The sequence below is a fragment of the Vipera berus genome (genome assembly GCF_964194415.1).
Source record: "Vipera berus genome assembly, chromosome: 1".
Taxonomy (NCBI): domain Eukaryota; kingdom Metazoa; phylum Chordata; class Lepidosauria; order Squamata; family Viperidae; genus Vipera; species Vipera berus.
Genome location: NC_138202.1, coordinates 70281108 through 70305476, shown reverse-complemented (window position 1 = coordinate 70305476; position 24369 = coordinate 70281108). Strand labels below are relative to the sequence as shown.

The window sequence follows — 24369 nt, the reverse complement described above, 5'->3', positions numbered from 1 at the left end:
AATCTTTAAGGGTTCAATCATTTCAGGCAGCAACTTTTTATAATAAATTGCTGTTAATCCATCTGTTCCTGGAGTTTTGCCCAATTTCAACTGTTTAATAGCTAAAGAAATTTCTTCTGGTGTAATTGGGCAATTCATCTCAAGTTGTTGTTCTTGTGAAAGTCTTGGGAAATGAGCTCCCTGTAGATACTTATCTATATCTAGAGCTTGTATATTCTCTTTAGAATATAATTTCGAGTAAAAATCTAGGAAACTCCTCTTAATCAAATTTTGTTGGTAGACTTCTTTTCCTTTATATTCTATTTTGTCTATAGTACGTAATTTCTGTTTCTTCCTTAATTGATAAGCCAGCCATCTACCAGGCTTGTTGGCGTTACAGAAAGTATTGTGTTTGGCATAACGCAAATTAGTTGCTACTTGATCAGCCAATAGCATATTAAATTGTTCTTTCAATAAATGTATTGAGATCTTTAAATTATTATCCAATGGATTCAAAATAAACTTTTTCTCTTTAATTTTAATCTCTTCCTCAATATCTAAACGTTTTTGCACTTGCTTATGCCTATAAGCATTATTCATATAAATCAAAACCCCTCTCATATAGGCCTTACTAGCATCCCAAACCATTTCCATCGAAGTACTTTTATGCATATTCGTGACAAAAAATTCTTTCATATGTTCTCTACATTTCTGCAAGAACAAGTCATTTGTAAATAAGTTCTCATTCAGCCTCCAGGATCTCCTACTAGTGTCTTCAGTAAAGAGCTCCAGCCAAACAGGACTATGGTCAGACATTGTCCTAGGGAAAATCTTAACATTCTTAACCGAGGAGGAAAGGTCAGTAGTAATCAAAATGAAGTCAATCCTGGAAAAAGATTTGTGTCTATCCGAAAAAAAAGTAAAATCCCTGTCTCTCATATTCCTTTCCCGCCATACATCTCTTAATTCCAGATCTTCCTTCAAATCAAAAAAGGCTTTAGGCAATTTTGAGTTACAAAGGGTTTTAGAAGACCCCTTCTTGTCTTCAGATGGCACCAAGACCCCATTCCAATCCCCCATCATAATAACAGATTTGTAATCCAGTTCAATTAGCCTTTGGTGTAAGAATTTAAATTTTTTTTGCTGTTGTTGATTTGGAGCATATAATCCAATAAGAAGAACTTTCTTTCCTTGTAATATTAATTCAATACTAACATATCTCCCTTGCTTATCTGATTCAATCAACCTTGCCGAAAAGTCTTTTCTTAAGTAAATAACCACTCCAGCCTTCTTGTCCGGAGCAGAAGATGCAAAATATGTTCCCAATCGGGAATTAGTCAAATTTTTTTGATCTCTTAATGCAATATGTGTCTCTTGTAAACAAACAACGTCATTTTTATGTTGTTTCAAATAAAAAAATACTTTCTTTCTTTTCTGTGGTGAATTTAGCCCGTTAACATTCCATGTCAGGAACTTCACCATCTCTGGTGACCATGAGCCTTTGGAACATGGCCTGAAGATCAGCTGTTGCTCTCTTAGGACGTGCTCCTCCCACGGGCTCTAAAACAGTCGCATCTTGCGTAGCTGAACCAGTTGCAGACTTCTGTTTTTGTTCCTTTTCCATACGCTTATGTGCAGCTCTTGTCATCCTCTGTTTTTTTGGGTCTTCCTTTAATATCAAATTCTGCTCTATGGCCTCCGGTTTCTGGATCTCCTCAGGGGGCAGTAACATTGCCTCTTCACTCAATTGTTTATCATCTTGTCTAGCTTCTGTTCTCTTAATTCGGGGAGATGGTGGTAAACCTGCTTTCAGGACCTTAGTGTAGAAATCTTTTGCTTTTAAGATTGTATCCAGTCTGTATCTGGTCCCTGCATAATTTACCACAATCCCAATACGAATTTCCCATCTGAACTGGACTTGTCGCTTCTTAAGCTCATCAGACAAAAAGGCAAAGTCTTTCCTCTTTCCAAGAATTTTTGAAGGTATCTCCTTTAAGATCATAATATCTTGGCCTGCAATCTGGAATTTTTCCCGATAAAAGGCCTGGATAATAGAATTTCTAGTTGATCTCCTGGAAAAATAGATCACTACATCTCTAGGTAGACTTTTTTGCCTAGCAATCCAGGAGTTAACTCTAAATATCTTATCCATTTCCTTAAGTAATTCTTCAGGTTCCCATTTCAAAACAGGAGCCACTGCTTGTGCTATTTCCAATTCCAGATTTTCTTTAGGATTCTCTTTGAGGCCTCTAATATGCAAAGCAAACTCCATGCTCTTATACTCTAATATAGTGACCTCATCCCCTGTTCTGTCAATCTTGGCCTCTGCTCTATCAACCTTCTGCTCAGCATCAGTAATTTTATTTTCCAAGTTCTCCACATACTCCATAACTGAATCCACACGAGCATCCAGGCGTTCTATATGTGCTGCTAAGCCCTGGAGTGCAAGCACTATATCTTCCCTCATCTGGTTGTTTTGATTCTTTATTTCTTGTTGCAGAACTTGCGTTGACTGCATCACAACTTGCTGGATGTCTGTCAGTGTAAATGCAGGAGGTGGGGGAGAGGGTGGTTGTACTGTAGGTTTCATCGAAGTCTGCCCTGCAGTTTGTGGCATAGGTGAGGAGATAGCGTTCTTAGAAAGCGGGGGCCCTTTCTCATAGAAAAGAAAACATTGGGAGCCACAAAACCCTTTTGACGTCTAAAATGAAGATAACACTGCATATATCCTTTTTTTATCTTTATCCTATGTATAAAAAAAACTATAGTGTATTGCATTTATGAAATCAATGAACTGCTACAAAGAAAACAAATTTTTATGCCAGAGAAAGAAGGGGAAAAAAACCTTTCTCTTTCATTCCAACAGATGAAAACAATTTTAGTAGCTTATCTACCATCTTTAGATACCTCATAATTATCTCCATACCTCATCTCTTAATTAAAAAAAATCAAAATATTTCATTAAACATTCTTTACTAAAAGTCCAGTAAGGACAACATATATTCATATTTTCTTTCTCTCTCTCTCTCCTCTCCCTCCCTCTCTCTCTCTCTCTCTCTTTCTCTCTCTTTTTCTCTTCCCCCCCTCTCTCCCTCTCTCCAATCTTCTGTTCAGCTGGCCAACTGGCCACATGCTGTTCTCCGATAAGCTGACACACATTCTTATTGGGCTGGCTCATTCCAGCCCTTGGTCTGCCAGTCCTCTTCCCACACTAAGTAGGTAAAAGTGTGTGTGTGAGAGAGAGAGACAGAGAGAGAGACAGAGAGAGAGACAGAGAGAGAGCTACTGCTTTCTGCTGCTTCCTGCGGAGATGCAGCAAGGGCAGGGAGCCCACCCAATAAGCTTGTCAGCTTGTCGGAGAACAGCATGAGGCCAGCTGGCCAGGTGAGCAGATGATCGGAGACAGAGAGAGAGAGAGAGAGAGAGAGAGAGAGAGAGAGAGAGAGAGAGAGAGAGAGAGAGAGAGAGAGAGAGAGAGAGAGAGAGAGAAGGGAAGCACAAGTGCCCCTCTCTTTCTCTCTCTCTCTCTCTCTGCAAATGGCGGAGGAGGACTGGGAGCTGCAGTAGAAGGCTGAAAGAGCCATATACGGCTCCAGAGCTGCAGTTTGCCAACCCGTGATCTAGCCTGGGTGGATTATCCTTGAAGACAACCACTGACCTGAACCTAGACTTCTTGACTTCTTTATGGGGCTCTCTGGGAGCCAGGGCAGAACCTGTTAGATAATTTGCTGCATGCAGCCTTGGGATTGATTGACTACTTTGGATTATTGCAACTTTCTAGGCCAGGGGTGTCAAACTGCCAGCCCATGGGCTGGATGCATCATGCCAAAACCGCGCTCACCCCAGCTCCAGCAATGGGGAAAAAGTCATGATAAGTCGCAACACGTCATGTGAAGTTGCGAGTTTGGCACCCCTGTTCTAGGCACTAGCTAGTCTACAATTGACCTATGAAAATTAATATATTGTTATATAGCATGCTGCTCTTTTCCTGCCCCATCTTCTGTTTCATCTTTCATTTATTGACCTTCCCTTGCCCACCAGATTCCTGTTTTGTGCAAGTACATTTCCTTAATCACGTGATAACTCATGGGGTTATTATGCATTTTACAAACCAGCTCCTGTCAGTGAATCACTAGTTGCAGAAAGTGACTACAAGAAATGGTGGATTTCTTTACAGCTGAAATGCTTTGAGCATTGTCTATACACATTTATTGACTCCATTTTAAGGTCATGGCAAATGAGTGAGTTTTATATCTTTATATAAAGATTGTATATGGTGCTTTACTGGGTATCTAATCAAACTTTCTTTACATAAACTCCCATATTTTTTGTGACAAGGCTTTTCTGCCCAAATCATAGTCAAAATGCAATCTAGTTCTGTTCCGCACCTGAAGATTTCAAATTCTAATTTTTATTTTTCCTCAGCTAATGAAATATACTTGACATTTTACACCCTAAAATTTACACCCCCAAATGGATGTTTAGAAAAGAGTCTAAATTTCTTGTCAGAACTGCCTGTAATACAATGGTAGATGCATCTTAAAATGGCTCTAAAAAGAGATAAACTAGAGGATTACCCCCTTAACCATACTAAATGGCTAAATAGAAGCTTGGTTAACTCTCAGAAATCAGTACCTCTGAATATCAAGACTGGTGACAAATAGTGAAGGTAGATTATTAACACTTGTATCCTATTTATAGGGGTTTGACAGGCATCCTCTCAGCCGCTTTTGGCAAAGGGCTTTGGGATAAAAAGAGACTGTATGTAGCCGTTCTGGTGTTAACTTCTTATGTTCTTAAGAATGGATATTTTCATTGTGAGTTTAAACATACTCAAGGATGAAGTAGAAGCAATATTATTTGTTATCATTTTATCCAGATTTGACATCCTAAAAATAATCTCCAAGGTGTTGGTCATTAGCACATACCGGTACTTATGTTATTTTCCATGTAGCAGCCATGAGGAAGGGTGAACAGATTCAGGACCTTGACAAAGTTTAGCTTTTTCTTTCTCTGCCAAAGTTTCAACAACATGCCTCTTGAAATATGTTATTTGTATTTCAAGGGAAGGTCACATTGGTGGCAGTGACGGATTTCTTTGAACTTTATAGTATTTTGTTGTTGTTGTTGTTGTAGCATCTGCTGTTTGGAACAATCTTTCTCCAGATCCCAAAATTCATTTTGATATGTATTGGGCTCAATAGTAATACCACGTGGGTTGCTGGAGCAGCTAACGGCTCTCCAGCAACCCAGACTACAAGTATCCAGTGCTGCTATTGGCTATCCCTAGGTGGCAATGGTTGCTTCAAACCTACTGGCTGCCGCCTACGGGCTAGACTATATATTGCGGCTAGTTACAGCCCAATGCTCAGTTCAGATTCTGCAAGCAAATAAACATGAGTTTTCCTGAACTCACTTGCCTCGTCTTCATTCCTGTGCCAAAGAACCCATTACACAACACATTTGGCCCTGTTAGAGTTTAGGAAAGCTTTAAAAACATGGTTTTCCCCCTTCCCCTGCATTGGGTCAGGATGCTAGATGATGCCATCTTTGGGTGGGGGAATGTGTATACTGATATGTTGATTTTTGCTTTGTTTTTAATGCTGTTGTTGGTTTTAAAGTTAAGTTTGGCTCCTACTTGTGAGTTGGACTAAAACTTCTAAAAGTTAGGATTAGAATACCAGCAGTCAAACCAAAGGGAATTACATTGTATTGAAAGCTACAGCTTCTTGGCAGCTTTTAGGATTCTGCACCTGGGTCTCCAGATTAAGATTTACTTTACTTTTTACTTTTACTTTTATTAAATTTGTATACCGCCCTTCTCCCGAAGGACTCAGGGCGGTGAACAGGGCATATATAAATAACAATACAAAAATTAAAAAGGAATTAAACAAGCGCCCGGTTTAAAAAATACAATAACAATAAAAAACCCATTAAAAACCCTAACATTCCCCATCAGGCCAGACCAGCTAGTTCAAATAAGTGGGTCTTCAGACCGCGCCGGAAGGAGCAAAAGTCCGATGCCATCCAGAGCTCAACCGGCAGTTGGTTCCATAGCGCCGGAGCGCCCACAGAGAAGGCCCTCCCCCTGGGGGCCACCAGTCGACATTCCCTGACCGGAGGCACCCTGAGGAGGCCCTCTCTGTGGGAACGCACAGGGCGGAGGGGAGTTGACGCCGGCAGCAGGTGGTCCTCGAGGTACCCCGGACCCATGCCATGTAAGGACTTGAAGATCATAACCAAAACCTTGAATCTCACCCGGAAGACAACTGGTAACCAATGTAGCTCGCGGAGCAAAGGTGTAACATGGGAGTACCGGGAAACTCCCAAGACAACTCTCGCGGCCGCATTCTGTACCAGTTGGAGCCTCCGAGTGGTCTTCAAGGGAAGCCCCATGTAAAGCCAGGTTTCATCATCTTTTACTAGCTGTTCAGCTTGTACCAGAACAAAATAGGCTTGTTTGGTCACTGCAGAACTGTTCATTCTTCTGGCACAATGTTTCAAAAACCTTGAATGAAATCATGATTAACAGTCCAGTAAATGGTGCCTTACCTATACAACATACAAGATCAGCTTCATAAAATTTGCCTAATATGGGTTTATAGTGAGAACAAAAAAAAAGAAAGAGTTCATTATAGATAAACAGAAGTAACTTTTTCTTAAAATGATTAAAAGAGAGTATGCACATATAGTCATCATCACAATATTCCTTTCCAGGTTAAGATACATTATGCAAGATTTTTGAAAGGAATAGTAAGCTCAAGAAATAAAATTTGATAAGGGAAAGATAGAAATTGGGCCACATTTATTTTATATCAACATCTTTCAATACTTCCTCTCAATATTTTTCTGCTTCCACCTTCATTCATTTCTCAATGATCTCTTGAAGAGCAAAAATCTGCTCTGCATCCAGCTATCCTTGCTAAGGCCGCACTGGATTTTCCATAAGTTATTCATTCTTACCTCTCATTATCCCTTCTTTGCGCTCAGAATTCTGCCAGGCACCTTCCCAGGCACACTTGAAAATTTAATCCTTCTCTTACTTTCTAGTTTTTCGTTGTACTATTTCTCTGCTTTCACTTCTTTTCTTTCATGTCCATTTTCGCCACAATTTACCAAATATTAACATCACCAGAAATTGCGTGTTTCCTCATTTGGTAGCAAGAATCATTCTTGAATCCTTAATTCTGCCAAACCTTCAACATGGAAAATAAAATCAAACATACTTACATATCTGTTGCCTTTCAATGTGTATGCAATGAACAGATGTAGTTTTAACTCATTTTCAAAAATGACTCATCATTTTCATTCATTCTTGAGTGGCTGAAAAGCCCAACAGTGTTTTCCATATCATCACCTTGTTCTTAATCATCTATTCATGTCACTTAGCAGATGTTGTGGTCATCCAATGGATCCATTGATATTTATTGCTATCTCCCTGCTTACAGTAGGGACAGTACTAGTCTATTCTGACACAATTTGACATATTGTAAGCACAACCAAAGCCCAGTTTTACCACAAACATGTTAATTCAATACAAACTAGGATCTTTCATCCAGAAACTACAGACCGATTAGGAGATACAGTAGTATATATTCCCACACTTCAGAATATATTAGGCAAAATACTTAAAGGACTATTTTTTAAAAAAAAATAGGCTTGGGGTTTCGGTTTGTTAAATTAAATCTCATTTCAGTTTCAGTATGCACACCTAGACAGTAGTTTGGAATGGAATTTGGTTTTTACACTTTTTCTCTGTTTGAGATTTGGGATTGTTAAATTAAGTCTTATTCGTATACAGTTGTTTGAGATGTGCAGGATAACTTAAAACCAATGAAAGGCCAGAGATATATGGTGGCCGGTTCAGAGGCACCTATAGAATTTGATGGTTGTTACATTGCAATGCAAGCTCCTTGCTTTCAACATCACAACACACATACAAAATGGGTAGGACTTACATCACAACATTGTAAAGCTTATTTTATCAGATGTGGTGGAATGTAATGTGGAATTGTAAGAGGGAGGGGCTCTTTCCCAGAGAGTAAAAAATATTGGAGCTTGGAATCTGTGATGTAAAGGAAAAGGAAAAGGCAGATTCCCTTAGCAATTCACAGGGTATATCTAATATGCAGATAGTTACTTTACTCTGGCAAGATTTCTGTCTATAGGAAAACAGCCATTAAGAACTACTCAGAACTAATTTCATTTGTCCTTGATTTGTGGGCCTGTCACACATTTGTCCTCCCCTCCCCCATGAACTCTTCTGAGTTAGTCTTGAAGTTGTTTGGGCAGGACCCATTTTTTTCTGGGATTTCTCAATATAAAGAGGAAACAAGGGTCATTATTATTATTACAGTTATTATAAAGGTAAAGTTTCCTCTGTCCAGTCATGTCCAACTCTAGATGGTGGTGCTCATCTCTGTTTCTTAGCAGAGGGAGCCAGTGTTGTCCAAAGACATTCCGTGGTCATGTGGCCAGCATGACTATATGCTGTGGCTCATAGAACACTGTTACATTCCCACTGAAGTGGTACTTATTTATCTACTCTCATTTGCATGCTTTTGAACTGCTAGGTTAGCAGGAGCTGTAACGGGGACTCACCCTGTCAAGCGGTGCTCAGCTTTCAAACCTGGGCTGTCAACTTTCCAGCTGACAAGCTCACCATTTTTAATCACTGAGCCATCACACCTCCTTACAGTTATTCTAACCATGCCTTGAAGAGCTCTTTCTAGAAAAATATGCTTAATCTTCCATCCATTATTATTCTCCTTGACTTGAGTATTCTTGGACATGTCAAGGAAGAAAATGTCTACCATGAACTTCATAAAATGAAAAAAACAGAATTTACTTATGAATGCTAGCAGCATAAACCAGATTTAAAAATGGCTGGGCTTCAAATGTAATTTTCAATACTCTTTAAGTTGCCACATAAATAATTTGTAAATGTAATGAGCAGCAGAAATTACCTTAAAGAACAGTAGGAAGAGCTGCAACCAAGACAAGGATCTAATTAAAAAAATCGGAGTCCACACCAAAAATGTAATTTGAGAAAATGTATCAGACATGTCCCTCCCTAGTTCTCATGAAGAAAAAGGGGGAAATGGAGGGAAACACATTCAGACTTGCAAAATTCTGTTACTATAAGCTTATACTAAAAGTAGTATCAGCTTGTACACCTTTGGTTTCCAAGTTTGTTTACCTTGGAAGACTGACAAAAAGAATGTCAAAAAGAACTTTAGAAGATAATCTGGTATAGACACTACAGCTCACTGTTTTAATTGTTTTTCAGATTCCCAGAAAGGCCCATACATCTTGCAAATGTAATTAAGAATAGATGATTCCCTGTATTCTGTGCCTTTCTTCAACTATCCATTGGTAGATAGATGAGTCTTTTTTGAACTGAAACATGATAAATCTTTCCCCTTCTCCCTGTCCCATGTGTATGTATGCATGTGAACAGTCTACAGCAGGGGTCCCCAACCCCCAGTACGTGGAGCAGCACCAGGCCACAGCATGCCAGAAACCGGTCTGTGGAAACAAAGCCCCAGCCACGGGATGCAAGCAGTACATGAAACCACGCCCCCTCTGGTCCATGGAAAAAATCCTCTCCACAGAACCAATCCCTGGTGCTCAAAAGGTTGAGGTCCTCTGGTCTACAGGACAAATTGACTTTCACTTGTAAAAATGATAGACTGTGAGTTGCACCACATTATTTCCTGACCATCGGATAGACGCACCTAGATGAATCATCTCAAGTGTGCACAAATGCCATTGTCACAAGAGGTTTGCTCTTTGCCACACCACTGAGAGGCAAAAGGATGAGACAAATGGTGTTGTCATTGTCTCTCAACCATATTGTGTTGTTGAAAAGTATCTTTAAGATTCCAAATGTTGACCCTCTTGCTGTCTAATGAATTGTTCTTACAGGCTCGAAAAGCAAAGAGGCAAAATGACTTCTGGGGAATTTGGGGAGAATGGGGTGAATGCAGCCGAAGCTGTGGTGGAGGCATCAGTCTTCGGCACAGGCACTGCTACTCACGGAGGTAATAACTGTTTCTTTGCAATTCAGTTTTCTACTCAAGTTGTATCATTTACAAGAAAGGGTAGAACAGCTCTTGTATGGAAAATTAAGAAGCGTCTTATGAAACATTAGGTAGATTTCTGAGGCCCAAAATTGCCTATCCATTTGCTGGGAGATGCTTTTGTCTCGTTTAGTTCCTAATGGTGCTTGCTTGGATTATATTTCACTATATTGGGGATCTGGATGACTAGGAAGTGACAACATATGGGAATGAAGTACATGGAGGATGTAAGCATCATATCCCAACTTGGTTTTTTAAAAATAAATATCTCGATATTAATTAGGTCAGTAAGGACTGTCACATGGCATACTGGTTGAGGTTTTTATTATCAATAACCTTTTTGGGTAAATAAGTCAGTTTGTAACTTGATTTAGCCTCTGCTCCAAGCCATTATACATTTTTAGGTGAGCTGTTGTCTTTCTCCTCCCATCAGTAGTTTGAAAAGGAACAAGGTATTAACATCAGTGTTGATTTTGTGGAAAGGATTACAATTACAGTGCTCTGAACAATTAGCATTACACAAATACACAAAGGTAATGGCAGCACAACTTATAATAGGGTGCAACCCTTTATTTTGATTCTGGCCACAAGGGGCAGAAATGGACTTGAGATAAACTATATTTCCACAGTTTTAGATTGGAAAGTCCTTCTGAATTTTCCCTGGGATTGGCAGTTTTGAGATCAGCAATATCCTGGAAGTATTAAAAGTTTTGTGTAGATATTATATTATTATATTATATTATATTATATTATATTATATTATATTATATTATATTATATTATATTATATTATATTATATTATATTATATTATATTATATTATATTATATTATATTATATTATATTATATTATATTATATTATTATATTATATTATTATATTATATTATTATATTATATTATATTATATTATATTATATTATATTATATTATATTATATTATATTATATTATATTATATTATATTATATTATATTATATTATATTATATTATATTATATTATATTATATTATAGGTAAAGGTAAAGGTTCCCCCGCACATGCGTGCTAGTCGTTTCCGACTCTAGGGGCCGGTGCTCATCTCCGTTTCAAAGCCGAAGAGCCAGCGCTTGTCCGATGACGTCTCCGTGGTCATGTGGCCGGCATGACTAGACGCCAAAGGCGCACGGAACGCTGTTACCTTCCCACCGTGGTGGTCCCTATTTTTCTACTTGCATTTTTACGTGCTTTCGAACTGCTAGGTTGGCAGAAGCTGGGACGAGTAACAGGCGCTCACTCTGTTACGCGGCACTCGGGATTCGACCCGCCAAACTGCCGACCTTCTGATCGACAAGCTCAGCGTCCTAACCCACTGAGCCACCGCGTCCCATATATATTATATTATATTATATTATATTTATTATATTATTATATTTAATATATTATATTGGGACGCGGTGGCTCAGTGGGTTAGGACGCTGAGCTTGTCGATCTGAAGGTCGGCAGTTTGGCGGGTTGAATCCCAAGTGCCGCGTAACAGAGTGAGTGCCTGTTACTCGTCCCAGCTTCTGCCAACCTAGCAGTTCGAAAGCACATAAAAATGCAAGTAGAAAAATAGGGACCACTACGGTGGGAAGGTAACAGTGTTCCGTGCGCCTTTGGCAACTAGTCATGCCAGCCACATGACCACGGAGACGTCCTCGGACAAGCGCTGGCTCTTCGGCTTTGAAACGGAGATGAGCACTGGCCCCTAGAGTTAGAAACAACTAGCACGCATGTGCGGGGGAACCTTTACCTTTACCTGTATTGTATTGTATTGTATTGTATTGTATTGTATTGTATTGTATTGTATTGTATTGTATTGTATTGTATTGCATTGCATTGCATTGCATTGCATTGCATTGCATTGCATTGCATTGCATTGCATTGCATTGTATTGTAAGTTATATTTTCTGTTAAAATAAGAAAGGGAGAAAGAGAGGGGAGAAAAACTGATTATTTGGGAAGATAGCACAAAAGCATTTATTTTTCCAAGCAATTTGGATTTGATGGCTTCCCAGGTCAATGCCACTATGAGGTTTGAAATAGCTTCCTAGTCATAATGCGAGACATTTTCATTTTTCCCTTCTCTGATTTACTCCACAGTAAAACTTCCAAGAATGAGCATGATTGTGAACATTGCCTAAGAATTTTAATTTATTTTAATTTTAATTTTTTTAATTAAAATTTATTTTTAAATTGTTCGGGGTGACTGAGTGGATGCCCTTCCTGATGCCTACATGGAGTTCACAGAAGATATTTCTCTGTCAGGGTGTAAAGAGAAAATATCTGCTGCAAACTCCACGTAGGCATCAGGTCAGTAAATGCTCGGGTCAACTCAGTCACCCCAACTCCACCCCAAATAAAGGGATCACAGGGTCATTAAAAGAAAAAAAAATTCCCATTGTAATTGTACATTTCTAATTTGCCTTGTAATCTCATGGTGGAAAATTAATTTGGAAATTGTTTATAGCTCATCCAGGTATAAATAGCTTTACAATAATCAGATCTAAACTCTGAAAAACTCTCCTGACCGCTATCAAACTGAAATTCCGGGTTAGTGCTGCTTTGTTTGCAGACACTATAGACATAGCAGAGGCATTGTAAGCATGGCATTTTGCAGACACTAACAAAACTCTAGATGTTAGTTACATCTATGTAGTAATAAAAATGCCTGAGCCTTGCGTGCTAGGGCAGGCAGAGCTGCACCCATTAGTTGTAATGTTCTGGAGGATATGTACTAGTCTTGTATAAACAAGGCCAGACATTAAAAGTGTTGAATGCTACCATAACAAATGCTTTCAAAAATCAGTTTGTCCTAAGGTATTGCGAAATTACTAGATATGCACTCTAGATGAAGATCTCTGTCGTCAAGTCTCTCTCCTTTTTTTTAAGCTTTAAATTTGCACACAGAGAGAATTTAAAACCCTCAATAATAACATGTCTGAAGATCTCATTGCTTCATTTTTGTAAACGTTACTAGAAAGATCTGTTTTTTGGGGGGGTTGCTATTTTTTCTAATCGGGGAGTGTCCCCTTCTTTTCATTTATTTGAAATCAGGGAGAAGTCTGTTTGCTTACCTATATGGAAAGAAAAAGACGTATTTCAGATCTTTCAGATTGCTTCCATTGCAATCATAGAATCATAAGATTGGAAGGGACCTTGGAGGCCTTCTAATTCAACCCCCTGCCCAAGGCAAGAGTCCTTATTCCATTCCAGACAAATGATTGTCCAATCTTTTCTTGAAAACCATTGGCAGTGGAGCACCCAAAACTCTTTTCTTTGACTAATAGTATTAGGAAGTTTCTCTTTAGTTCCAGATTGGATCTCTATCTCTCTAACTAGCTTCCACCCATTGCTTTTTGTCCTGCTTTCGGGTGCTTAGAAGAGCAAATAGACCTCCTCTTTCCTGTGACAGTCCTTCAAGTATTTGAAGATAGTTATCATGTCACCCCTAAGCCTTCTCTTTGTTAGGCTAAACGTAGCTAGTTCCCTTAGCCATTTATCATACAAACCTTTTATTATATTTGTTCTTCTCTGCACTCTTTCTAGGGCCTCAGCATCTTTTTTGTACTGTGACCAGAACTGGACATAGTATTCCAAGTGTGGCCTTACTAGTGCATTGTAGAGCGGCACTATCTCTTCTCATGTTGATACAACCTACGATATGCATTGTCTGTTTTGGTGGCCACAGCATACTGCTGACTCATACTTAAGCAGTGGTCCACCAGGACACCTAAATCTATCTCTTAGGTATTACTGTTGAGCCAAGGATTGCTTATTCTGTACCTGTGCACTTGGTTTTCCTCCCTAAGTGCAGAACCTTACTTTTCTTACCACTGATTGCATCTTGTTGGATAGGGTCCAATGCTCAAGACTATCAAGATTCTTCTGAATCTTGAGTCTATCTTCCAAAATTTTAGCAATTCTACTCAGTTTGGTGTTGCCTTCAAATTTGATGACTTCCCCTTCAATCCCCTCATGTAGATGGAGATGGAGATGCTGAAGAACATTGGAGCCAAGACAGAATCTTGAGATATCCCACTCAATACTTCCCTGAATGTAGACGTAGTTCCATTGAGGCCCGACACTCTAGGTGCAGTTAGTCAACTGCAAATCTATCTGGTGGTGGCAATCAGAGTAATAAATTTGGTTTGATCAGGCTTGTGAAGAGTGTGCCACACACACCACACATACACATAGAAGATTGCTGTGAGAACAGGCTCTTGCAGGAAATACTGAAGAGGTTATGAGCATTTTCCTATTCTGATAATTGAACAGCAAATTCCTAAATACATTTAGAAAAACAATTTTAAAATTAACCATAAAAATGAACTTTTTAGAAAATATAGAGGAATGGCTGGATCATTTTTTTTCAATCTTTCAGAAAGCAAAGATGTACCAGATATTTGCATAACTTTGACCTTCCAACTCAGAAAAATATTCTTTACAACTCAAAAGCTTATATTTATTGTTTAGTCCATAGAAAACTATATTTTTATGATCTTATTTTTATTATTGGACCAATATTTGATCCCATTACACTACCCACCAGTACTGTAGGCAATTTGTCAATTGAAAAAAATCCATTTTTCCATAGGACAAATGATGCCTGCAGGAAAGTCCCTTGGATCCTGTCCAATAAGTAATCACAATGACCTTATTATGATAAATCTTGGATCAGCCTTTCCTAGACTGGGGAAAGGATTACAAATATGTTGGAAATCCAGAACTCCCAGTTGTGTGTCCAAAGAAGGAAAGGCTCGTGGCATCAAGAAAAGTCCATAGTTTTGAGAGAGTATTTTCCAAAGATGTGGCTCTAAATTCTCTTTTCTTGCCACAAGTGTCACTGACTCCAGTAGGATTTGCACATGCAGGAATCATACAACTTTGAATTCTCTCCAATGTGTTCACCTGCCTTTTCAGCCAGAATTGGCATCAGAGGAAATTACACCATCCCTTCCCTGAAGCGAACTGTGTACTTCCCATTGCAGTGAATTTACCCGATGGCAACCACATTTCAAAATTGTTCACCGAGCACAACATGCTTTTATGAAGCAGGATTCTGTTATGATCCATATCCTATTGTGCTTAGCAGTTTGTTCACTAATGAATTTTGTCAGGGGGAAAAAATAGGAACTCTACCCCAGCCTGCCACATATAGATTTACAGTCCTGGTATCTTTTAAGCTTCTGTCATGAGTCAAGGTCCTTGAAGATTAAAAGTCTTACTTGGCAGCATCGTCTGCTTAAAGTTGAATAGGATTCCCATATGGCTGGGCTGGAGATTAAATTGCTCAGATCTTATGGGTGGGAATGAATTATGCAGCATTTCTTTATGGTTAATATATTAGTGAGACCACTTTACTACACGTTTGGCTTATTTAAATGTTACCCAAGGGTTCCAGAATGTGAGGCTAAGGTCACATCTTAAAAAGTTTGACAATTAAATTACCTCTTATCTGTCAGTTTGGTGCTCTGAGAAGGAGTTGCTACTCTTCCTGAAAAAGAGAAAGAAGCCTGAATGTTGAAACTAATTTATAAGAAATACAGTGCATTCAGAAAGTATTCAGATCCCCCTTCACTTCTGTCAGTTTTGTTATGCTGCAGCCTGGTTCTAGAGTTGTTGAAATTCATTTCTTTTCCTCATTAATCTACACTCATTAATCTACACTCATAATGACAAAATGAAAACAGAATTTTAGAAACAGACCCTTCACTTAGTACTTTGTTGAAGCCCCTTTGGCAGCAATTACAGCCTCGAGTCTTTTTTGATATCATGCGACAAGTCTAGCATGCCTGGATAGGGGGATTTTCTGCCATTCTTCCTTGCAAATCGTCTCAAGTTCAGTCAGGTTGGATGGCGACCATTGGTGGAAAGCCATTTTCAGGTCCCTCCAGAGATGTTCAATAGGGTTCAAGTCAGGGCTCTCTAGCTGAGCCACACTAGGATATTCACAGTTGTCCCCTAAACCACTCCTCTGTTGTCTTGGCTGTGTGCTTAGGATCGTTGTCATGATGGAAAGGGCATCTTTGGCCCAGTCTGAGGTCCTGAGTGCTGTGGAACAGGTTTTCATTGAGGATATCACTGTACTTTGTTCTATTCAGCCTTCCCTCAATCCTGACCAGTCTCCTAGTTCCTGCTGCTGAAAAACACTTCACCACCATGCTTTACTGTTGGGATGATATTGGACAGGTGATGAGTGGTGTCTGGTTTCCTCCAGACATAATGGTTTAGAATTGAGGCCAAACAGTTCAATCTTGATTTCATCACACCAGAGAATCTTGTTCCTCACACTCTGAGAGTCCTTCGGGTGCATTTTTGCAAACTCCAAGTGGGCTTTCATGTATTTTGCACTGAGGAGAGGCTTCTGTCTAGCCACTTTGCCATAAAGCCCAGATCAGTGAGGGCTGCAGTGATGGTTGTCCTTCTGGAACTCTGTCCCATCTCCACACAGGATCTCTGGAGCTCAATCAGAATGACCACCAGGTTCTTGGTCACTTCTCTTACTAATGCCCTTCTCCCCTGATTGTTCAGCTCGATCAGGCGACTAGCTCTTGGAAGAGTCCTGGTTGTGCCAAACTTTTCCATTTGAGAATTATGGAGGAACCTTCAATGCAGCAGAAATTTTATTGTAGCCTTCCCCACATCTGTGCCTTGCAGTAATCCTGTCTCTGAGTTCTGCAGGCAATTCCTTTGACTTCATGGCTTTTGCTCTACTACAGTATGCATGGTCAGCTCTGAGGCCTTCTATAGAGAGGTATATGCCTTTCCAATACATGTCCAATCAATTTAATTTACCACAGGCTGACTCCAATCAAGGTGCAGAAAGTTGTCAGCAACGATCAAGAGAAATGGGAGACACCAGAGCTAAATTTCAAGTGTTGTTGCAAAGGGCCGGAATACTTATGCAATGTGATATTTCAGTTTTTTCTTTTTAATAAATTTACAGACATTTCTAAAATACTGTTTTCACTTTGTTATTATGGGGTACTGAGTGTAGATTAATGAGGGGAAAAATGAATTTCAACAACTGTAGAATCAGGCTAGACTAGAGCATAACAAAATTGACAAGAGTGAAGGAGGTCTGAATATTTTCTGAATGCAGTGTGTCTTGAGGGAGATAGATTGTTGGAGTTGAGAGAACTGGTTCTACTTCAAGACAGCATTGATTATCCAAGAGTTTCACAATTCTCCTGGTTCAACCCTGCATTACAAATTGACAAACAGTGCTTCAGTTACAATTCTCAGTTCAGAAAACATAGACAATTATTTTAACTAAGGAAGAATTTGAATTCAGTTGAATTTTTCAAGGGAATATTTGAGAAAAGAAAGAAGGATATGAAATCATCACTTCTTTCAGCTATAACAGACTATGGTATGTTGAAGTCTGGGAACATTATCTTTGAACCAGGGTTTGTTCCTTCCTTTTACAAGATTACTGATATAACTTTTAAAAAGGTAACCCTAACTCCTACTGCTTGGAGAAATGGAGAACAGAAGAAAGTTTCTTGGTAACTACTGCCTTGTTAGAAATGTTAAAAATGATCTGGCAAAGTATAGTTTGGGCATCACTAATCATTTACAAGCCTTTACTGATTGTTACTGTGTATTTCAGGACAGATGGTGGATCCAGTTGCATAGGATCAGCCGAAAGTTATCGCTCATGCAACATTCAGGTAATATATTTGTTTGTTTCTTAAGATATTTATAACTGTCCATTTATCATTCGATGTAATGGATGGGAGTTGGAAATCTGCATAATTTCAATCAACTAAATGATTGGGCCAAAGTCATCCGGACATCTTAATAATGAAAAATAAATATGAACCCCACTATCTTTGATTCAAAAATGTATCCAGTACTCTCTACCAGTTTTAGTGGTATGCTGGTGATATTCTGTTACTTTAAATTATTTGTTTGTTAAACTTCTATGCTGCCAGACTCACAACAGTTCATAACAATCAAATAATTTTATTTATCAAATTTGTATAGCTGCCCATCTCACTTAAACATGACTCTAGGCAGCGTGCATTAAAACAAACAGTTGAAAACAAATCCAGAACAACCATTTAAAACAATTAAACATAAATATAAATAAGACAGCGAGAGAATGGACCAACATTCACACAGTTTGACTCTTTTGCAGCTCCCCGTTTCCATGCAATCTGCAAGCCTGCTTGGAAAAAGAAAATCATGCTTTAAGAGGTAGCCAATAGCATCAGGCCTAAATTATAGTAAATCAATAAAACATTAAAAAAATAAGAGAAGGCAGCATATAAACAACAGATTTTCACTTGGAGGAAAATATAGAAACTAAACTCTAGAGCAGGGGTGTCAAACTCAATTTCATTGAGGGCCGCATCAGCATTGCGGTTGCCCTCAAGGGGCCGGGTGGGTATGGCCAGGGTGGGCGGGGCCTACTGGGTGGGTGTGGCTAGAGTGCGTATGGCCTACTGGGTGGGCATGGCCAGCTCTACAATGTTCGCATGAAGGATGCCTGTGGGGGCCTGGGCAGGAGTGGGACAGATCTGAGGGTCTCTGGCAGAAGGAGGGTCTCTGGGCCAGGGCCAAGGCAGTGGGGGCCGTTCCCTCACTGTTTCCAGGATGGCTTCGCGGGCCACATGAAACCACTTTGTGGGCCGGATCCGGCCCCCAGGCCTTGTGTTTGACATGTCTGCTCTAGAGTATTTCTCCAAATCGGTTGCTTTTTTGCTTCAGCATGTCCTCTATTTTAGATTTTTCTCTTCTCTTCTGTAGGACTGTCCTGAGGGCTCCCGAGATTTTCGAGCGGAACAGTGTGCCGAGTTTGATGGGACAGAATTTCAAGGGAAGAAGTACAAGTGGCTCCCTTACTATGGAGGTACTTTATTTATTCCTATTGCAGATTCTTCTTAGCGGGTGAAAGAAAATCTGGGTGAAAACGCATGGCTTCTTATAGGGGAAAACTGCTGAGATTCCCTGTCTGGGAACAATTTATTTAAATCGTTATTTAACCTATCCTTTAGTTTAATGAGCAAGCAACAGATTTTTTACAAATATCAATAATTTAATGTTTACAAATATCAATTTAACTTTTAGAAATTAAAAAATGTTAAAAATTGTAAAATTGGTGGAGCAGTGGGCTAATGCCTCCTTAAGTAACACCAGCTGCCTGCAATTAGTGCAGGTTCGAGTCCCACCAGGCTCAAGGTTGACTCAGCCTTCCATCCTTCCGAGGTAGGTAAAATGAGGACCCAGATTGTTGGGGGCAATAAGCTGACTTTGTAATAATGCCGCTTGGGGGGGCGAAAGCCCTAATAAGCAGGCATATACATAGAATGAAGGCTATTGCCCAGGGGAAGGGCGTTCTCTGTGGGCGCGCCGGCCCTTTGGAACCATCTTCCCACGGAGCTTAGGACTGCCCCCGACCTTCGCTCATTTCGCAGGGATTTGAAAACTTGGCTTTTTGAGCTGTCTTGCCCAGACTGAGGGGTTTTAATTATTTATTAATGGGGTTTTAGTTTAAATTCAGGGACTTAATTTAATTTTAGTTTTAATCGATTTTAACTTTGTATGTATGTATTTTTAATTTTTTCCCTGTAAACCGCCCTGAGTCCTACGGGAATAGGGCGGTATACAAGTCTAAATAATAAATAAATAAATATTGCTAAGCACATTGATTTGTGCTTCTTAGATTGTAAGCCGCCCTGAGTCTTCGGAGAAGGGCAGGATATAAATGGGATTTTTTAAAAAATTGTAATTTTTTTTTTAAAAATTCTGCTGTTAGAATGAAAGGTACATTCACAGAAAGGGGGAGCAGGGTATAGAAATGGTGAAAGAAAAAGTATGATCGTAGTCTAATACTTAAAATTCCTGAGCTAAAAGTGATCAGTGAAAAAAAAATTAGAAAAGCAAAAGAATCAGCCAACTTGGTTTTGCTCTTTTGGAATACAGCTAAGTTTCAATTAGGGCAGATAATGAATCCCACAAAATAGTTGCATTATTCATATTTGCACTATTGCAAGGAATATTTAAAACAGAACACAGAATAACAAGGTAGGGACTTAGGAGGTCTTCTAGTCCAATCCCCTGCTCAAACAAGAAGACCTTATCTCTTATTATTATTCTAGGATAATATATAATATATATTATTGTATATTTATTATATTTTGTTATATATACTATAGAAAAACAAGATAATTGGTTCCAGCTTTATGGACATATGCACTGAAAATATTTAATCATATGTTATTATTTGTTTATTGATGAAATACTACAGTAAAGGATAAAAATATAAATGTATGGTTAGCAAAATTCCAGAGTAGTTATAGAAAGCAAAATAAAAACAAAAAAAAATCTAATTATCATTCTTAAAGATAAGCTTGCTCAATTTCTAAATTGATCAAACCAACCAACACTTGCATTAAATGTTTGTTCTACTTGATTGCTTTTTTCTTTTGCTGTCTTAAATTTAAAGCTTTTGTCTCAACATCTCCTCTTCTAAGAGGAATGTTGCTTTTGATTGCAATCCTCAGTCTTTATAGATGCTTGGTTTCTGTCACTGAGTCACTTTTGCTCCCTGTAGCTCTTTTCAAAACACAAAATAAATGACGCAACTTTACCTTTTTATTTCCCCTGCATACCATTAAATCAGGCATTCCAAAAATCTCATCTTATTTTAGAGTTGCTATTTTAGAGTTGTTCACGTTGCTCAGTCGCACCCAATTTTTACTGTAATGTAATAATGACCCTCCTTTTTGACCTTGTGGTGTTTTCATTGGAAAGAATCTTCCTTTTGTCCATTTTGTGCACCAAAGATAAGCAAGCAGCAGTGTCTAAATCCAGCAAACCCAATTGTACCTTGCATAACTAAATGCTGGTTCAATACTCGATATCAATTTACGATTGCACTAATTCAAATACCGCATTATTCAAACCCACTTTAATTGCAACCTAGCTGTATATTCACTGGCTCGGAGAAAAAAACAACTCAATTAAGACATTGAATTTTCCATACCAGGCTTTTCTCTAAATTTTGTCATACTTCAGAATTATTTGATATGGCAGGGCTTTTCAACCAGTGGTACGGGTACCACCTGTGGTACATTGGCACTTGGCAGGTGGTACATGGCCATCCTAGAAATGTGGTAGCAGGGGAGGGGAATGAGCTGAACTGGTGGCAGCACCGCACAAGCCTGAGCGAGAGATGGCTGGAGCTGCAGGGCTGTCAGGGCTCAGTGGAAATGCCAGGATCAGCACCAGGCTCCAGCTGGAGCTCAACGCTGATCCTGGAGCTTCTGCTGAGCCCAGAAGCACCAATCAGCTGGAATGTTGTAGCATCTCCAGGGTCTTGTGATTTACATTCAGATGCTTGGCAACTGATTCATATTTATGACGGTCACAGTGTCCCAGGGTCATGTGAAGTGACCAAAACCTGCTACAACCACCCAGCAGATGGGGGGGGAATAAAAACCAGACACCCCACCCCCACCCCCACTGCCAATCCTCAACAGAAATGCTCACAACAATGAAAACCTCGGACAGGAGGAAGAGTGCCACCGGGTGGGCAGGCAGGTGTCTTGCTCGGCTGTGCCTTGGGGGGCACTTTTTTCAGTGCCATTGTAACTTCGAACAGTCACTAAGCAAACTGTTGTAAGTCGAGGACTACCTGTACTACATCACTTTTTTCCTTTTTGTTTTTTTGGTCATCAAGTTTTTGACACCTTGCTAGGCAACTGGTGGAACTCGGAAGTTGCCATATCCTAAAAGTGGTACAGTGGGTGAAAAAGTTGAAAAGCCCTGTGATATGGTAACCTGACTATAATTTGAAGTCTATCTTTTCTTGCACCTGATTTTGACTTGTTTAGCAAGTTCCCTTTGTAAATAAAGTCTGTTCTCCTAGTGGACATTTTTCCACTTGCCATGGCCACAAATATTTAGCTCTGTGATCAAGAATTACCTAATTATGAATTGAAAGAAAAGGTTCTTTTAATGGCCAGTATAATAGAACATGGTCGGGGAAAATGCTGAATGTAATATATCTAAATAAAACAACAATATGAAAAGTCTTACATATTAATTTATTTACTTAGTATATGGCATATCATACATGCCTGTGGGTTGGTTGAGCAGTATATATTAATATTTCAGCTAGATTAGTTAAATATAATAGAATATAAATGTTGAAAAGATCTATGTTTAAATACCAGCGTCTACTGTAGACCATCTAACCATTGAAGCACAGCATCATTTGTATTAAATCAGATATTGGATTGGTATATGCCCTCAACTCACAGCAGGTCACGATGTGATCTCCAATTTGACACGGGACCCTCTAGTCACACCGAGGGGAGGATACAATGTTCCACAGTGTCCCGGCAGACTCCATGGGAGGTGTGAATCCTATTCATAATTGTCCATTGTTGACATGACAGTTCAGAGCCTGGGACCTTTTTTGTGCAGGTCATTTACATGTCTTCCTATGTCTGCGTGTTCAGCTACTAATTTGGCTTTCCATTGAGGATTGATGTTAAAGTTGTTAGCAGATGTTGTGCTAGTGCCAGTAGGGGGTTTCCTGGATTTGAGTCTTCCAGCTGATAAATGGGGAAGGTCAGCAAGCACGGATAGTCTTACATAAAAAAAAATGCTACATTGAAGCCTCAGCTAGCCAAAGCCATGATGAGTGGGAGGGATCAGTATGCGTGGGCCCATTATATTGATAACTATAATAATAAATAAATGAAAGTAATTAAATTATAACCTGGAATGGAAGAAGAATAAATGATAAAGAGCAGGTATTAACAAATGGAAAGAAAGGAAAATAGATTCATTGTATGCTTGTGAAATAAGAGAAAGGGAAAGGATATAAAAGATTTAAGTAGAAATGGTGTGATCTTGTGAAGCAGAGTTCATTAATGCACGCAGGGAAGAAAATGGGGATTTTTAATTATGAATGAAAGGGCTAAATGTATGTCAGAAAATATGAATCAGTCTCATTTTGATTCTTGTGGATGTCTATACAAAAAGGAGATACTTTGCTGATAATTGCATGTTACGCTCTAGTGAATGGTGATAATGAAAGAACCAAAGATGTGGGGGTTTTTTGTGGGGAGGGGGGAATGTGCCATGCTTGAAATGAATGCAATCCAAGAGAAAGATTTGTTCTGCTAGCTGACATGAATGGCTGGGTGGGATAAGACATGCAAGTACAGAAAAAGTGATTGGGCTTTTCGAAGACTCAAGAATGAACAGGAATGATGATTGATTGGTTAATTTCTGCTTAGAAAAAAGTCTGTTTCAGTACGCACAGTAATGATATGTCTCTTCATGGAACAGGAATGCATTCCAAAGGATGATTGATTTGTTCATTTATCAGGACTGCCACTGGTCTGTAAGGCACCTTTGCGCAAAAATGTATTTTGCCACCCCTCCGTATAATCATTTTGCTATTTTTGAGCAACAGGATAGTGGTTAAGACTAGACAGGATGTTTGTAATAAGCTTTAAGCTGTTTTGTTGCTGCATAGAAGAAGGCTTGCCACAGTTCATAGTGGTTAGGCTGAGCTTCCCAGAACTGTAAAAAATATGTGCATTGGAAGATGTTATACAGCATTTGTTTTGGCAGAAGTGAAATCTGATGTAAGTTAGCTGATGCAGTTGGAATGAAGAATAGATTTTGAAAACTTAATTTGGTGCCTCTCCCCTCCTTTTCATGGTGCCTTTCGACTGTCTGCTTGCAATGGACCTGCCACTTACAATGAAGATTGAGAGAACAATGAAGGATACAATGATGACAGTTTCTGAATATGGCATCATTGGCCATTGATAGTGTCAAGAATGGATCAAGGGTAAATAGGCACAGAAGAAAGGAAAGAAAGGAAAGAAACTAGAATGAAAGAAGGGCTGCATGAAGAGAAAGTTCAAATCCTGTATTTTTAAAAAAAATGAAGACAGATTAATCTCCCAGCAGAATTGATAAAAGTGACCCTAAGAAAAGGAGATAGTGAAGGTGAAATAAGGTGAGATAGAGTGAAATAAGTGATGTATAAATGATGGCACAGAAGCATGTTGAGTTTGTTTATGCAAAGCATAAACATTGATGCTAAGTGGAGTTTAGGAGAATCGTAACAATAAATAAGACAAGCTAGTCAGACTGAATGAACTGAAAAATGTATGAATGAAGAATGAATGTGTCAGGAGGAAGGGGGGGTCACTGAAAAAGTTGTGGCTGAAATGAATTCCTCAAAAAAGGAGTTATGAGCTTAAAAAAAATAAAAGGCAATATGTGAATTGATCTATAGACCTAGTGCAG

General features: G+C 39.1%; 1 protein-coding gene across 1 annotated transcript in view; it reads left to right on the top strand.

The window, feature by feature from the left end:
• Window positions 1-24369, top strand: part of PAPLN (papilin, proteoglycan like sulfated glycoprotein) — an 85149-nt gene that overhangs the window by 19139 nt on the left and 41641 nt on the right. Inside the window, exons 3-5 of the mRNA XM_081315810.1 lie at window positions 9907-10022; window positions 17696-17756; window positions 18838-18940. Of these exons, the coding sequence (XP_081171936.1) occupies window positions 9907-10022; window positions 17696-17756; window positions 18838-18940 (280 nt within the window). The remainder of the gene's footprint in view (window positions 1-9906; window positions 10023-17695; window positions 17757-18837; window positions 18941-24369) is intronic.